General features: G+C 39.0%; 1 protein-coding gene across 1 annotated transcript in view; it reads left to right on the forward strand.

Moving 5' to 3' along the window:
* LOC307096786 (phospholipid scramblase 2-like) overlaps nt 1–18,429 on the forward strand; it is a gene marked incomplete at both ends in the record, with an annotated part of 80,071 nt that overhangs the window by 37,458 nt on the left and 24,184 nt on the right. The window contains one exon of the mRNA XM_079766348.1: nt 9,546–9,769. Coding sequence (XP_079622474.1) covers nt 9,546–9,769 — 224 coding nt within the window. The remainder of the gene's footprint in view (nt 1–9,545; nt 9,770–18,429) is intronic.

Consider the following 18,429-nt stretch of genomic DNA (forward strand, 5'->3'; position numbering starts at 1 on the left):
AATTTTTATTTTGATGTAATTCTATTTGTTTATTTTCTCCTTAATTTCCTTTGCCCTAGGAAGTGTATATATAAACATATTGCTATGAGAGATGTCTGATATTTTGCTCCCTATGGTTAATTCTGGGATTTTTATGGTTTCATGACTTACATTTAAGTCTGCTATCCATTTTGAGTTTATTTTTGTGTATGGTGTAAGTTGGTGGTCTAGTTTCATTATTTTGCAGGTATTTGACCTATTTTTCCAACACCATTTATTGAAGAAACTGTCTTAATTCCATTGTATGTTCTTGCCTCCTTTGTCAAATATTAATTGAGCGTAATTGCTTGGGTTGATTTCTGGAGTCATGATTCTGTTTCATTGATCTATATGCCTGTTCCTGTGCAAGTACCAGCATGGTTTATTACTATTATTACTAGAGGTCTGGTGCACTAATTCATGCACCAATGGGGTCCCTCAGCCTGGCCTGCAGGATCAGGCCAAAACTAGCTCTCTGACATCCCTCGAGGGGTCCTGGATTGCGAGAGGGTGCAGGCCAGGCCGAGGGACTTCACCGGTGCACAATCAGGGCTGGGGAAAAACACGGGTGGTTGGCCAGCCAGGGAGGGTCTGCAGGAGGGCTCCAGAGCATGAGCAGCCTGTCTTGCTCAGTCCTGATCGACCTGACCAAGCAGCAAGCTAACCTATCAGTCAGAGTGTCTGTCCCCTGTGGTCTGTGCACATCATAACAACTGGTCGACCAGTTGACTGTCTGCCCCCTGGTGGTTGGTGTATGTCATAGCAAGTGGTTGAGCAGCCTTAGCATATCATTAGCATATTGTGTTTTGATTGGTTGAACGGACAACCGGATGACGGGACACTTAGCATATTAAGTTTTTATTACATAAGATTATTATTGTTTAAAGTATTACATATGTCCCCTTTGTCCTCATATGTCCTCTTTTGAAAAGTGTCTATTTAGGTTCTTTGCCCATTTTGTGACTGGATTATTTATCTTCCTTTTGTTATACTTTTGCATAGCGAAAGAAACTATCAACAAAACAACAAGAAAGCCAACTGCATACGAGAACATATTTGCCAAAGTTATCTCCAATAAGTGTTTAATCTCCAAAATTTATAAGGAACTCATACAAGTTCCTTCTTTTTTATAGTGGCATAGTATTCCATTGTGTAGATGTACCACAGTTTTTTAATCCACTCATCCGCTGATGGGCACTTAGGCTGCTTCCAAATCTTTGCTATAATAAATTGTGCTGCTATGAACATAGGGAAGCATATGTCCATTCTGATTGGCGTTTCTGGTTTTTTGGGATATATTCACAGAAGTGGGATTACTGGGTCAAATGAGAGTTCCATTTTTAATTTTTTGAGGAATCTCCATACTGTTTTCCATAGTGGCTGCACCAGTCTGCATTCCCACCAGCAGTGCACGAGGGTTCCTTTTTCTCTGCATCCTCACCAGCACTTGTTGTTTGTTGATTTGTTGATGATAGCAATTCTGACAGGTGTGAGATGATATCGCATTGTTGTCTTGATTTGCATCTCTTGGATAATTAGTGACTTTGAGCATGTTTTCATATGTCTCTCAGCCTTCTGTATGTCCTCGTTTGAAAAGGGTCTATTTAGCTCCTTTGCCCATTTTTTATTGGATTGTTGATCTTCATTTTGGTAGGTTGTATGAGTTCCTTGTAAATTTGGGAGATTAAACCCTTATCTGAGATAGCTTTGGCAAATATGTTCTCCCATGCAGTGGACTTTCTTGTTGTTTTGTTGATGGTTTCTTTTGCTGTGCAGAAGCTTTTTATTTTGATGTAGTCCCATTTGTTTATTTTCTACTTAGTTTCCATTGCCATAGGAGCTGTATTGGTAAAGAGATATGTCTGATATTTTACTACCTATGGAGTCTTCTAAGATTTTTATGGTTTCCCATCTTACATTTAAGTCCTTTAACCATTTTGAGTTTATTTTTTGTATGGTGTGAGTTGGTGATCTAGTTTCATTTTTTTTTGCATGTATCTGTCCAATTTTCCCAGTACCTTTTAGTGAAGAGACTGTCTTCACTCCATTGTATGATCTTGCCTCTTTTGTCAAATATTAATTGAGTATAATGGCTTAGGTTGATTTCTAGGTTCTCTGTTTTGTTCCATTGGTCTGTATATCTGTTATTTTGCCAGTACCAGACAGTTTTGAGAACAATGGCTTTGAAATATAGCTTGATATCTGGTATTGTGATCCCTCCAACTTTGTTCTTCTTTCTCAAGATTGCTGTGGCTATTCGAGGTCTTTTTTTATTCCAGATTAATTTTTGGAGAGTTTGTTCAAGGTGTGTGAAATATGCCATTGGTATTTTGATGGGGATTGCATTGAATCTATAAATTGCTTTGGGTAGTATGGACATTTTAATGATGTTGATTCTACCAATCCATGAACATGATATGGTCTTCCATTTCAAAGCATCTTCTCATACCACGATGGCATGAAATTAGAAACCAGATACAATAAAAACACTCAAAAATATTAAAACACATTGAGGCTCAGTAGCATTCTGTTAAACAATGAATTCATTACCAAAGAGATCAAGGGAGAAATAAAAAACATCTGATAACAAATTAAAATGAACACACAAGAATCCAAAATCTATGGAACATCAAAAGCAGCCCTGAGAGAGAAGCTCATAGCACTAGGTATATAGGCCTATCTCAAAAAACAAGAAAAACATTTCATAAGTCATCTAACCTTACAACATATATAATTAGAAAGAGAAGAATAAGTAAAGACCAAAATAAGTAAAAAGAAGTATATAATAAAGATCATAATTGCAATAAATCACATAGAGACCAAAAAGACAATACAAAAGTAATTAAAACCAACAGCTGGTACTTTCAAAGATAAAACAGATGGGTAAACTTCTAGCCAGACTCATCAGAAACCAAAGAGAGGAATAAAATATACAAAATAAAAAAAAATAGCTGAAGTAACAACTGACCCCACAGAAATACAATAGACTATAATAAAATGCTATGAACGACTTTATTCTAAGAAATTGGACAACCTGGACAAAATGGACATGTTCCTAGAAAAATACAATCTTCCAAAACTCAATCTGGAAGAATCAGAAAACCTGAATAGGCTGATAACTACTGATGAAATTGAAGCAGTAATTAAAAAAACAAAAACTGCCAGCAACAAAAGCTCTGGTCCAGAAGGTTTCACAGGGGAGTTTTCCCAAACATTATAAAAATTAACACCTATTCTCCTCAAATTATTCCAAAAAATTCAAGAAGCAGGAATACTTCCAAGCTCTTTTTATGAGGTCAGCATTACCCTAATTCCAAAATCAAATACTAGTAAAGACACTACAAAAAAAAAAAAAAAAAGACAATTACAGGCCAATATCCCTGATGAACATAGATGTTAAAATCTTCAACAAAATATAAGCAAATCCAATCCAGCAACATATTAAAAAGATCAGACACCATAACCAAGTGGGATTTACTTTAGGGATGCAAGGCTGAAACAATATTTACAAATCAATAAGTGTGATACATCACATAAACAAATTGAAAGACAAAAAGTCACATGATCATATCAATCAATTCAGGAAGAGCATTCAACAAATTCCAACACCAATTTTGATAAAAACTCTCAGCAAAGTGGAACTATTATTATTTTAACATAATGAAAGCCATTTATGACAAACTGACAACCAACATCATACTCAATGGGCAAAAACTAAAACCATTTTCCCTAAGAACAGGAACAAGACAGGGTTGCCCACTTTCATCATTCTTGTTCAACCTAGTACTGGAAGTCCTAGCCTCAGTAATCAGGCACTAAAAGAAATCAAAGGCATCCAAATTGGAAAGGAAGAAGTAAAACTCTCATTATTCGCAGATGACATATTGTACAAAGAAAACCATAAAGACTCCATAAAAAAACTACTAAGTTCAATAAATGAATTAGGCAATGGAGCAAGCTACAAAATTAACAGAGAAATTGATGGCATTTTTATACACCAATAAAGATATCTCAGAAAGAGAAACTAAAATAACAATCCCATTTACCATTGCAACAAAAAAATTAAGATATTTAGGAATAAACTTAACCAAGGATGTAAAAAACCTGTACTGGGAAAACTACAGAATGTTGAAAAAAGAGACAGATGAAGATATAAACAACTGGAAGAATATACCATGTTCATGGAATGGTACAATAAACATCATTAAAATGTCCATACTACTCAAAACTATCTATAAATTCAAAGCAAACCCCATTAAAATACCAACGACATATTTCACAGATCTAGAACAAACACTCCAAAAATTTACATGGAACCAAAAAGAGACCCAGAACATGTGCGGCAATCTTCAGAAAGAAGAACAAAGTTGGAGGAATCACAATACCATATATAAAGTTATACTACAAAGCCACTGTTCTCAAAACAGCCTGGTATTGGCACAAGAACAGGCATATGGGTCAATGAAACAGAACAGAGAACCCAGAAATCGACCCAAGACATTATGCTCAATTAATATTTGACAAAGGAGGCAAGAGCATACAATGGAGTAAAGAAAGTCTCTTCAATAAATTGTATTGGGAAAACTGGACAGGTACTGCAAAAAAATGAAACTAGACCACCAACTCACACCATATACAAGAATAAACTCAAATTGGATTTAAAAAAAACACACAAAACCTTAAATGTAAGTTGTGAAGCTACTAATATCTTAGAAGAAACCATAGGCAGAAAAATATCAGACATCTCTCATAGCAATATGTTTACCAATATATCTCCTAGGAAAATGGAAACCAGAAGAAAATAAACAAATTGGTATACATCAAGACAAAAAGCTTCTGCACACTAAACCCAACCACCAACAAAAAGAGAAGAGAGCCCACTGCATGGGAGAATACATTTGCCAATCATACATGTAATAAGGGGTTCATCTCCAAAATATATATGGAACTCATACAACTTAACTAAAGGAAGACAAAAAAATCCAATTTAAAAATGGGCAAAGGACCTAAATAGACATTTATTCAAAGTAGACATACAGAAGGCCAAGTGGCATTTGAAAAGTTGCTTAAAGTCACTAATAATCCAAGAGATGCACATCAAAACAACAATGAAGTATCACCTCACACCTGCCAGAATGGCTATCATCAACAAATCAACAAACTCCAAGTGTTGATGAGGAGGTGGAGAAAAGGGAACCCAAGTACACTGCTGGTGGGAATGCAGACTGGTGCAACCTCTGTAGAAAACAGTATGGAGTTTACTATCCTCAGAAATAGGAAACACCAATCAAAAAGAATATATGCATATGTTAATAGCAGCACAATTTACAACAGCTAAGATTTGGAAACAGCCCAAGTGCCCATTAGCAGATGAGTGGTTTAAAAAAACATTTACACAATGGAATACTACACAGCTGTAATAAAGAAAGAACTCTTTTCATTTGCAACAGCATGGGTGTACCTGGAGAGTGTTATGCATGTATACATATTTGCATAACCCATGGACACTGACAGTAGGATGATGAAGGCCTGGGGTAGGGGGCGGGGCAGGCTAGAAGAGGTCAATGGGGAAATAAAGAGGACATACGTAATACTTGCAACAATAAAGATTTAAAAATAAAATTAAAAAACCACAAAAACTGTATATGAAATATAAACAAGTATTTAAAGTTAAAAAATGAATATTATACAATACAATACTATGCAGCTGTAAAAAAAAAAAAAGAAGAAGAATATCTTACCCTTTGAGACAGCATTGAGAGACCTGGCAAGCATTATGCTAAGTAAAATAAGCCAATCAGAGAAAGACAAGTATCACATGATTTCACTCATATGTGAAATCTAATGAACAAAACAAACTGATGAACAAAATAGATCCAGAGACACAGAAGCATGGAACAGACTGATGAATCTCAGAGGGAAGATGAGGATGGAGAGAGGTGTGGGGAGAAATTAGCCAAAGAGCTTATATGCATGTATGCATAACCCATGGACACAGGTAATAGTGTGGAAGAGGACTGTGGGTAGGGTGGAGAAGGTCAATGGGGAAAAAAGGGAACATTTGTAATATTTTCAACAATAAGGATAAATTAATAAAAAAAAAACCAACCTCATATATCTCAACACCAAACAAATAATCTAATTTCCCCGGCAGAGGAAATGTACAGACACTTCTCCCAAAAACACACACAAATGGCCACAGATATATGAAAAGATGCTCAACTTCATTAGATATTAGGTAAATGCAAATAAAAAAAACTACAATGAGATACCACCTCATCCCGGTTAGAATGGCTATTATCAACAGGACAAGTAGTAACAGGAGTTGGGGAGGTTGTGAAGAAAAAGAAACCCTCATTCACTGCTCATGGAAATGTAAACTGGTACAGCCACTATGGAAAACAGAGGTTCTTTTAAAAATTAAGAATAAAGTTATCGTATGACCCAACAACCCCTCTTCAAATTATCAACCTGAAATTTTTGAACATTTATTCTCAAAGTCACATGTACCCCTATGCCATTGCAGCATTGTTCATGGTGGCCAAGACATGGAAATAGCCAAAGTTTACTTCAGTAGATAAAGGTGTGGTACATATATGCAGTGGAATACTATTCATCCATAAGAAAAGATTAAATATTTCCATTGGAGACAACATGGATGGACCTTGAGAATGTCATGCTAAATGAAATAAGTCAGACAGAAATGTTGAAGAATCATATTATTTCATTTATATGTGGGATATAAAACTGAAAGCAAGAAATGAACAAACAAAAAAAGCAAACAAACCAAAGTTCATAGACACAGACAACAGTACAGTGGTTACCAGAAGAAAGGTGGGTAGTAAAGAGCAAAGTTGGTCTAATATATAACCCATGGACACAGATAATAGGGTGGAAGAGGTGATGGAAGATGATTTGACTTTGAGTTGTGGGCACACAATGCAATATGAAGATCATGTATCATAGAAACATACATTTGAAACCTATATAATCTTATTAACCAAGGTAACTCAAATACACTTAATACAAATAAAAAAATAAAAACAAAAAAATAAAAATTTAATATACCTTAACGTATAACCAACCATAGAATTCTATGTTATTTTTATTTATTTTTAAGTAACTAGAAAAATATTTAGAGATTGTGTAACACCATTGATCTCATTTTACAGATAAACATGCATATTTTTGAGATTTAGCTACTTAATGAAACACTTAGGTAATAGATCCCATGTCATAAAACAGTTTTTGGGTTTTTTTGTTGTTGTTTCATGAAACATTTGACTGGCGGATGTTGAAATCAAGGGTGGTTCTTATAAAGGCATAATCCAGGGCCTATGTGAGTCAGAGAAAAAATACCCGAGGGAAGTCACCGTGCTAGACTTTGCACAGGATGTCTCCATCTGAATGAAACTCCATCCATACACATATTAGAGAGTAATTTTGTCTCCATATATTTATTTTAATCACTTGTTATTTGGATGGCTTGCGACATCCTATGACCCAAGTTAATGAGGGCTCTGGACAAGTGGGACCAAGAATTGCTCCTTCCAGGCTATAAGCAAGGAGAGGTTTCCAGTGTATGGTTCAGCTGTTGAAGACTTCACTAAGATACCAGGCAGGTGTCAGTATTTAGCATATCTATTTTTCTCCTGTGAAAAGATTAGCCCCTGTAAGCTACAGAGTTCACTTAGGATGCCAGTGGTCTAGATATCCTGTGAGTTGCAGACTGGTTGCCAAGCACCTTTTCCTGTGTCTAATACCACCTCCCACCTCTGAACAACTGCTGCATTAAACAAGGGTGCCCTGGGCCCAGTGTGATGTTCTGATCCACCTTCTACTTTCACGTGTGCATTCAGAGTAAACTCCTTCATTACCTTCCCTCACAGAGTGAAAATACTAAGCCATGAATATGGTATAAAGTAAAACCACAAGCCAATTTACTTTATATCGTGTTTCACAGAGCATAAACAGAGCAATCATCCTCTATTCCCTCCCTAATTGAATATCTGAAAACTGTATCAAGCAAGTGGACATGTTCTGCATACACCTAGCATGATTGTGACCATCTGCAGCACAGCCCATCCCTCAGCAGCTACGTCCCCCTTTCTGACATGACTCTATGGAATTAGGAGGATATGGGTTTTCTTTTCTATGTCTCACATAGATCTTGTAATATGTTATACTTTCACTAGTGGCCCAGTGCACGAAATTCGTGCACATTAAAAGGGAATTATTTACTTATTTATTTATTTTTTAATATATTTTATTGATTTTTTACAGAGAGGAAAGGAGAGGGACAGAGAGCTAGAAACATCAATGAGAGAGAAACATCGACCAGCTGCCTCTTGCACATCCCCCACTGGGGATGTGCCCGCAACCAATGTACATGCCCTTGACTGGAATCGAACCTGGGACCCTTCAGTCCGCAGACTGACGCTCTATCCACTGAGCCAAACCGGTTTCAGCTAAAAGGGAATTATTTAGAGGAAACATTTTAATATTGCTATTTTCCCTTTCTTTATAATAGAAGTGTTAGAAATGAGAGAAAATTAGTAAAATGTATATGAAAATCTCCCTCCTGTCAGAGTCTGGGGCATGCAGTGGGAGCCAGAGTCAAGTCCCTGCCCACACACATGCGCCTCAAAATCGCAGGAGACCCAGACCCAGCCAGCCCCACCCCCACTGGGCAAGACCCAGCCCTCCCCACCCTCGTCAAGCCCCACCAGGTGGGGGGTACAGCTTGAGGTCCCCCATCAAGCCCTGCTGGGCGGGGGGCATGGTCTGAGGTCCCCTGTCAAGCCCCACCTGGCAGGGGGTGTGGCCTGAGGTCCCTGCCCAGCCAGGCGCCACACAGCCTCAGGTCCCTGCTGATCGGCTATTACAGTGTCACTGCATGATGACCATTTGCATATTAGCCATTTATTATTAGGACTAGAGGCCTGGTGCATGAAATTTGTGCACTGAGGTGGGGGAGTGTCCCTCAGACCAGCCTGCACCCTCTCCAATCTGGGACCCCTCAGGAGATATCCAACTGCCGGTTTAGGCTCAGCAGTCGGACATCCCTCTCACAATCCAGGACTACTGGCTCCTAACCTTTCACCTGCCTGCCTGCCTGATTTCTCCTAACTGCTTCTGCCTGCCAGCCTGATCACCCCCTAATCTCTCCCCTGCCAGCCTGATTGATGCCTAACTGCTCCCCTGCCAGCCTGATCACCCCCAACTGCCCTTCCCTGCTGGCCATCTTGTGGTGGCCATATTGTGACGATGTGGGGCAGCCATCTTGTGATGACGCGAGGGTGCAAGGGCCACCTAGGCTTTTATTAGTATAGATACCCTCTCCTAGTTCTCTTCCTTTGCTATTTTTCTCTGCCTAGATCATCTCTAAACAACTTTCCTTTTCAATCTCCCAATGTGACATGAAGTATCATCTAAAGTAATATCTGAAAATATTTGATTTTAAATATTTAGATTAATTATATTTTTAAACATAAAGGTGATTAAGATGTCCTCTTTTTTATTTTCAGTCATCATACATATTGAAACAAATAACAAATATGAAATTAAGAACAGCCTTGGACAGAAGATTTACTTTGTCACCGAGGATAGTAATTTCTGTACCCGAAATACTTGTGGGGCTCACCGGCCTTTTACCATGAGGATTCTTGATCTTATGGGCCGAGAGGTCATAACTCTGGAGAGACCATTAAGATGTACCAGCTGTTGTTGTTGCCCCTGCTGCCTTCAGGAGGTCAGTGAGCATTTACCCAGGTAATATGTAAAGTAGTTCAACAAGAATTATCACCCTTTTGCCCTAGCTGGTTTGGCTCAGTGGATCGAGTGTTGGCCTGGGGACTGAAAGGTCCCGAGTTTGATTCCAGTCAAGGCCACATGCCCAGGTTGTGGGCTCGATCCACAGTAAGACGCGTGCAGGAGGCAGCCAATCAGTGATTATCTCTCATCATTGATGATTCTATCTTTCTCTCCTTCTCCCTTCCTCTCTGAAATCAATAAAAATATTTTTTAAAAAAAGAATTATCACCCTTTCATTGAACCTGTATAATCAAATGAGATTTTCTAAAAATTAGTCCATGAACTATTGTTTTATGCTTGAGAGTAATTGGGAGAGGAAAGATGGCAGGTGAAAAATAGTGACTCTGCTCAGAGTCAGACTTCAGGGAGAGTTGAAAAGATAAGGCCCTTACTTTATTTTTTTAATTTCGTTATTGATTAAGGTATTACATATGTGTCCTTATTCCCCCATTACCCCACCCCCCTTCATGCCCCCACCCCCCTGTTGTCTGTGTCCATTTATTAGGATTATATGCATGCATATAAGTCCTTTAGTTGATCTCACCCCCTTATCCCCACCGTTCCCTACCTTCCCTGAGGTTTGATGTTCTGATTGATGTTTCTCTGTCTCTGGATCTTTTTTTGTTCATCAGTTTATGTTGTTCATTATATTCCACAAATGAGTGAGATCATGTGATATTTATCTTTCTCTGCCTGGCTTATTTCACTTAGCATAATGCTCTCCATCTCTATCCATGTTGTTGCAAAAGGTGAGAACTCCTTCCATTGTGTAGATGTACCACAGTATTTTAATGCAATCATCTGCTGATGGGCACTGAGGCTGTTTCTAAATCTTAGTTATGGTGAATAGTGCTGCTATGAACATAGGGGTGCATATATCCTTTCTGATTGGTGTTTCTGGTTTCTTGGGATATATTCCTAGAAGTGGGATCACTGGGTCAAATGGGAGTTCCATTTTTAGTTTTTTGAGGAAACTCCATACCGTTCTCCACAGTGGCTGCACCAGTCTGCCTTCCCACCAGCTGTGCACTAGGGTTCCTTTTTCTACGCATCCTCGCCAACACTTGTCGTTTGTTGATTTGTTGAGGATAGCCATTCTGACAGATGTGAGATGGTTCCGCATTGTCGTTTTGATTTGCATCTCTCTGATGATTAGTGACTTTGAGCAGGTTTTCATATGTCTCTTGGCCTTCCTTCTGTCTTCTTTCAAAAAGTATCTATTTAGGTCAGTTGCCCATTTTTTGATTGGGTTGTTTATCTTCCTTTTGTTAAGTTGTATGAGTTCCCTGTAAATGTTGGAGATTAAACCCTTATAATTGATATCATTGGCAAATATGTTCTCCCATACGGTGGGCTTTCTTGTTGTTTTATTGATGGTTTCCTTTGCTATGCAAAAGCTTTTTGATGTAGTCCCATTTGTTTATTTTCTCTTTAGTTTCCATTGCCCTAGGAGCAGTATCAGTGAAGAAATTGCTTCAGCATATGTCTGAGATTTCTCTGACTGTGGATTCCTCTAGTATTTTTATGGTTTCCCGTCATATGTTTAAGTTCTTGATCCATTTTGAGTTTATTTTTCTGTATGGTGTAAGTTGGTGGTCTAGTTGGATATTTTTTGCATGTATCTGTCCAATTTTCCCAACACCATTTATTGAAGAGACTGTCTTGACTCCATTGTATGTTCATGCCTCCTTTGACAAATATTAATCGAGAATAGTGGCTTGGGTTGATTTCTGGGTTCTCTATTCTATTCCATTGATCTATATGTCTGTTCTTGTACCAGTACCAGGCAGGTTTGAGAACAGTGACTTTGTAATACAGCTTGATATCTGGTATTGAGATCCCACCTACTTTGTTTTTCTTTCTCAGGATTGCTGTAGCTATTTGGGGTCTTTTTTATTCCAGATGAATTTTTGGAAAGTTCTTTCTAGGTCTGTGAAATATCCCGTTGGTATTTTAATGGGAAGTGCATTGAATTTGTAGATTGCTTTGGGTAGTATGGACATTTTGATGATGTTGATTCTACCAATCCATGAACATGGTATGTTCTTCCATCTGTTTATGTCTTCCTCTATCTTCTTTTTCAGTGTCCTTTAGTTTTCCAGGTATAGGTCTTTTACCTCCTTAGTTAAGTTTATTCCTAGTTATCTTAATTTTTTGGGTGCAATGGTAAATGGAATTGCTTTTTTAGTCTCACTTTCTGTGAGTTCATTATTGCTGTATAAAAATGCCATAGATTTCTTGGCGTTGATTTTGTATCCTGCTACATTGCCAAATTCATTTATTAAGTCTAATAATTTTTTGATGGAGTCTTTAGGGGTTTCTATGTACAGTATCATGTCATCTGCAAATAAGGACAGCTTTACTTCTTATTTTCCAATTTGGATGCCTTTTATTTCTTCTTCTTGTATGATCGCTATGGCTAGTATTTCCAGCACTATGTTGAACAGGAGTGGTGAGAGTGGGCATCCCTGTCCTGTTCCTGTTCCTGTTCTTAGGGGAAATGGTTTTAGTTTTTGCCCATTGAGTATGATGTTGGCTGTGGGTTTGTCATATATGGCTTTTATTATGTTGAGGTATGATCCTTCTATTCCCACCTTGCTGAGAGTTTTTGTCAAGAAAGGGTGTTGGATTTTGTCAAATGCTTTTTCTGCATCAATTGATATGACTATGTGATTTTTATCTCTCAATTTGTTTATGTGATGGATCACGTTTATTGATTTGCAAATATTGTACCATCCTTGCATCCCCGGGATAAATCCTACTTGGTCATGATCATTCTGATGTACTGCTGGATCCGATTTGCTAGAATTTTGTTGAGGGTTTTGGTATCTATGTTCATGAGGGATATTGGTCTGTAATTCTCTTTCATTGTCTTATTTTTATCTGGTTTTGGTATTAGGGTGATGTTGGCTTCATATAAGGAGCTCGGAAGTGTTCCTTCCTCTTGAATTTTCTGGAATAGTCTGAGGAGGATAGGTTTTAATTCTTCCTTGAATGTTTGGTAAAACTCCCCTGTGAATCCATCTGGCCCTGGGCTTTTGTTTGCTGGAAGCTTTTTGATGACTGCTTCAATTTCTTCCATAGTTATCAGCCAATTGAGATTTTTGGAATCTTCCTGAGTGAGTTTTGGAAGGTTTTTTTTTTCTAGGAATGTGTCCATTTCCTCCAGGTTGTCGAGTTTGTTAGAATAGAGTTGTTCATAGTATTTTTTAACAATTCTTTGTATTTCTGTGGTGTCTGTTGTTATTTCACCTCTTTCATTTCTGATTTTGTTTATTTGGGTCCTCTCTCTTTGCTTCTTGGTGAGCCTGGCTAGAGGTTCATCAATCTTGTTTATTCTTTCGAAGAACCAGCTCTTGGTTTCATTGATCTTTTGTATTGTTTTTTTGGTTTCTATGTCATTCATTTCTCTTCTGATCTTTATTATTTCCTTCCTTCTACTCACTGTAGGCTTTTCTTGTTGCTCTCCTTCTAATTCTTTGAGTTGTTGAGTTAGATGATTTATTACCTTTTTTCTTGTTTTTTGCAGTAGGCCTGTAGAGCTATAAACTTCCCTCTCAGGACTGCTTTTATTGTGTCCCATAGCAATTGCATGGTTGTGTTTTTATTGTCATTAGTTTCTAGGATGTTTTTAATTTCTTCTTTGATCTCATTGATAGCCCAATCATTGTTTAATAGCATTCTATTCAGCTTCCACGTGTTTGAATTTTTTGGAATGTTTTTATTGTAGTTTATTTCTAATATTATGCCATTGTGGTCTGAGAAATTGCTTGATATGATTTTAATCTTTTTGAATTTGGGGAGACTTTGCTTGTGGCCCAATATATGGTCTATTTCTGAAAATGTCCCTTGTGCACTTGAGAAAAACGTATATTTCTTGGCTTTGGCGTGAAATGCTCTGAAGATGTCAATTAGGTCCATCTGATCTAGTGAATCATATAGCAGTTTCTTTGATGATTTTTTGTCTAGAGGATTTATCCAGTGATGTCAGTGGTGTATTAAAGTCCTCTACTATGATTGTATTGTTGTCGATTTCTCCCATGATATATTCCAGGAGTTTTTTTATGTATTTGGGTGCTCCTGCATAGGGTGCATATATGTTTATCAGGGTTATATCCTCTTGTTGTATCGATCCCTTTATTATTATGAAGTGGCCTTCCTTATCTCTTGTTATGGCCTTTACTTTGAGCTCTATTTTTTTCAGCTATGTACTGCTACCCCAGATTTTTTTTTTTTTTTCATTTCCATTTGCCTGAATAATGTTTTTCCATCCCTTCACTTTTAGTCTGTATGAGTCCCTTTTTCTGAGGTGGGTGTCTTGTAGACAGCATATATATGGCTCGTGTTTTTTTATCCATTCAGCCACTCGATGTCTTTTGATTGGAGCATTTAGTCCATTTACATTTAAAGTTATTATTGAAAGGTACTTGTTTATAGCCATTTTTATTTTTTGTGTCTGTGTTCCTTTTTACCTTTTTATTTCTTCTTTTTACACCAGTCCCTTTAGCATTTCTTGCATTGCTGGCTTGGTAGTGATAAACTCCCTTAGCGTTTTGTTTTTTGTTTTGTTTTTTTGTTTTTTGTCTGTGAAGCTCCTTATTTCCCCTTCAATTCTGAATGAGAGTCTTGCTGGATAGAGTATTATTGAATTCAGTCCCTTGGTTTGCATCACTTTGTAAATTTCCTTCCATTATTTTCTGGCCTGATGTGTTTCTGTTGAGAAATAATTTGATAATCTAATGGGAGCTCCCTTGTATGTAACTTTCTTTCTCTTTCTTGCAGCCTTTAAGATTCTCTCTTTGTCCTGAATATTTGCCATCGTAATTGTGTGTCTTGGTGTGGGTCTTTTGGGGTTCATCCTGTTTGGGACTCTCTTTGCTTGTAGGACTTTTTTCTTCGCCACATCAGGGAAGTTTTCTGACATTATTTCTTCAAATAGATCTTCTAAACCTTGTTCCTCTTCCTGTTGTTCTGGCACCCCTATTATTCGTATGTTGCTTTGTTTCATGTTGTCCTATAGCTCCCTTAGGCTCTCCTCCTGTTTTTTAATTTTTTTCTTCAATTGCAATTCAGTTTAGCTGTGTTTTGCTTCCCGGTCTTGTAATTCGCTAATTCGGTCCTCTGCTTCTCCTAGTCTACTGTTGAAACTTTCCATGGTGTTTTTTATTGCAGCTATATCACTCTTCATTTCTTCTTGATTCTTACATAAGGTGTTGATTTTTCCTTCCATCCAGTTTATGAACTCTATAACCCTTATTCTAAATTCTTTTTCTGACATATGCATGCCTCTGTTTCATTTAGCTGCTTTTCTGGTGATTCCTCCTTTTCTTTCCTTTGGGGATATCTTTGTCTACCCATTTTTGGTCTCACCGATTGATCTAGATGTTGAGCCATGCAGGGGCTGCTCCTTTGGTGGCAGTGGCTTCTCGGGCTGCGATTGCTCCTCCGGCGGTCATGGTAGCAGCTGCTTCTCAGTTGTCAGCGGCTCCTCTAGTGGGTGCTGTTCGCAGCAGTGGTGCCTCCTCTGGCTGGTGGGGGAGGCTGCTCGTATCACTGCTGTTCCTTGGATGGGGGTGGGTGTTTATGAGGTTGCTGCTCCTCAGATGCGGACAGGCTGCTTGTGTCCGCTGCTCCTTTGACGGGGGCTGGCTGCTCACGTGGCTGCTGCTCCTGGAACAGGGGCCGACTGCTCATATGACTGCTGTTCTTTAGATGGGGTCTGTATGCATGCTGCTGCTATTCTTCAGATGGAACGGGCTGCTCATGATGCCGCCGCTCCTTGGACAGGTGCAGGTTGCTTGCAGGGCTGCTGCTCCTCATATGGGTGCAGGTGGCTTGTGCGTCTGTTGCTCCTCAGAAGGGTGTGAGCTGCTCCCACAGGTGCTGCTCCTTGGATGGGGGCAGGCAGCTCGCACAGCTGCTGCTCCTCGGATGGGGGCAGGCAAGGCCCTTACTTTAAATGACCATGAGAGGTCTGGCTAAAGCCAGAGGAAGGCACCACAGAGAATATCCTAGAATACAATTCCAGGAGCAAGTATACAGAAGAATGAGGAAAAGAACAGATATGTTCACTTCACAATTTTGGCCAAACCTATTATGGAAGAAACCTAGGAGATACCACCTTTGAGAAATCTCAACTCCTATGTTCTTAAGTTCCCCATTTAAAATAATTAATATATTTGAGCACCTGTAGTAGGTATATGCTAGGTGTGGGTATCTTCTGCTCTATAAAGACTAGGTGTCTATTTTATATTACTTGTCAGCTCACTAGTACAGAACATGGATCTCAGGGGAGGCACCAGGGAACAGAGAGCATACAGGAAAGTTGGCTTTTGTCTGTATCCTCACTGGCCTGATACCAGCCCTGCTTGGTCAGTAATTCCAGACAAGTAGCTGTGAGACCAGGTCACAGACCAAGGCACAGGCACATAGATATTTGAAGTCTAAGACTGCATTTATTTTCAAACGGTAACTGACATTATTCCTACTGAATTATGTTGCGATTTGTCATTTAGGTTAGGTATAATAGTATTTGTTCATAGGAATATCTGAGGGAAAACTGAGAGTTTGGTGGAATATGCTCTGAATGTAAAGAGCACATTGACAAACATTATACTATTGACCTTAGAAAATAGTTTAGGATGATGTCACTTACACATGAGCATGCTGAGGAACTCCCTAGGTCACCCCACTAATAGCAGAGCCAAGATTCCAGGCTCCAGTTCCTTTCCATTATAGAGCCATTGCCACTCAGATTTGAAAATTGCACCAGCAATCAGGATTCTAATTCAGACATCTAAACCACTGTTTTTATAGGAATTTGAAAAAAGAGTTCCTTAATAATTTCAACATGTTTCATAAATATGAAAATTTTTTAATGTACAGGTCAGGGGAGCAGTGCTTAAGAGTAGAGTCTATGCATGCAACCTTTCCCAAGTGTGTGACTCATCTTGTCTACTTTGCAGCTAGGGAATCTGATACAAGTTAGTTAACTCTCTGTTCTTCAGTTACTTTATCCATAAATAGAAATAATAATACCAATCTGGTGTTTGTCGTCAATTAAGTATTGCATAGAATAGTATCTTTTACTTAGAAGTCAGCAAAGGAGCTGAATAGACATTTTTCCAAAGAAGTAATACAAGTGGCTCAAAGATGTTTGAAAAAGTGTTCAACAGCCCTAACTGGTTTTGCTCAGTGGATAGAGCGTCAGCCTGCAGACTCAAGGGTCCCAGGTTCGATTCCAGTCAAGGGCATGTACCTTGGTTGCGGGCACATCCCCAGTAGGGGATGTGCAGGAGGCAACAGATTGATGTTTCTCTCTCATCGATGTTTCTAACTCTCTCTCCCTCTCCCTTCCTCTCTTTAAAAAATCAATAAAATATATTTTAAAAAGTAAAAAGTGTTCAACATAACTAATAATTAAGAAAATTAAAACCAAAACCACTATGAGATGTCACATTACCCCTGTTAGAATGGCTGTTATCCAAAAACAACACATAATTTGGCAAGGATGTGAAGATAAGGGAACACTCATACACTGTTGGTAGGAATATTAATTGTTACAGCCATTATGAAAAAAAGTATGTGATCACCAATCCCTCTTCTGGATATATATGCAAAGGAAATGAGATCAGGTTTTCAAAGAGATATCTACATTTCCATGTTAATTGCAGCATCAATTGCAATAAATAAGATATGGAAATAACCTAAGTTCTGGTTGATAGATTCATGTGTTAGAAACATGATACAGATATAGATCTATAGATATATACAATGGGATATTATTCAGCCAAATAAAAGAAAAAAAAACCTTGCAATTGAGACAACATGGATGCACCTAGAGGCCATTGTGCTGAGGGAAACAGGTAAGACAGAAACAGACAAATGCAATATAGTATCACTTACATATGGAATCTAAAAACAAAAAAACTAGCTCATCAAAACAGAGATTTAAATAGTGGTTGCCTGGGACTCGGGAGTGAAGGATAGGGAAATGTTGGACAAACTACACCAACATTTAGTTATAAGAAGAATAAGCCCTGAGGCTCAAATGTACAGCATAGTGAGAATCTCTATATATAAAAAGCCAGTGACTGAAATGCTGTAATGACCAGAATGACCAGTCACTATGATGCCTACTGCGGCCAGCAAACCAGTCTGATCTGGGGGTGGGGCTGCCAGACCTCCCGCAGCCCCTCCCACTGGCAGGGCCCACCCCCAATGTGGTCCCTCATACTCAAAATTCCTAATTTAAGTGTCAAGGAGAGGGTAGAGAGGGGCCCCCACCTCCCTGATCGGCCTGAAGCCCCTCCCCCTGGCCAGCCCTGCACCTGATTGGCCCCCCTACCCCAATAAGGGGCGGGGCCAGCTGGCCAACCTCCTGCAGCCCCTCCTCCCACATGGCCCCACCCCATATCGGTCCCCCCCACCCCAATTAGGGGCAGGGCTGGCTGGCTAACCACCTGTGGCCCCTCCCCACAGCCGACCTGGCCCTGATAAGCCCCAATTGGGGCTGGCCAGCTGACCTACCTCCCGCCGTCTCCTCCTCTCGACAGGCCCGGCCCCCACCTGTGCAAAAATTCATGCACTGGGCCTCTA

The sequence above is a fragment of the Cnephaeus nilssonii genome (assembly GCF_951640355.1).
Source record: "Cnephaeus nilssonii genome assembly, chromosome: 3".
NCBI lineage: Eukaryota > Metazoa > Chordata > Mammalia > Chiroptera > Vespertilionidae > Cnephaeus > Cnephaeus nilssonii.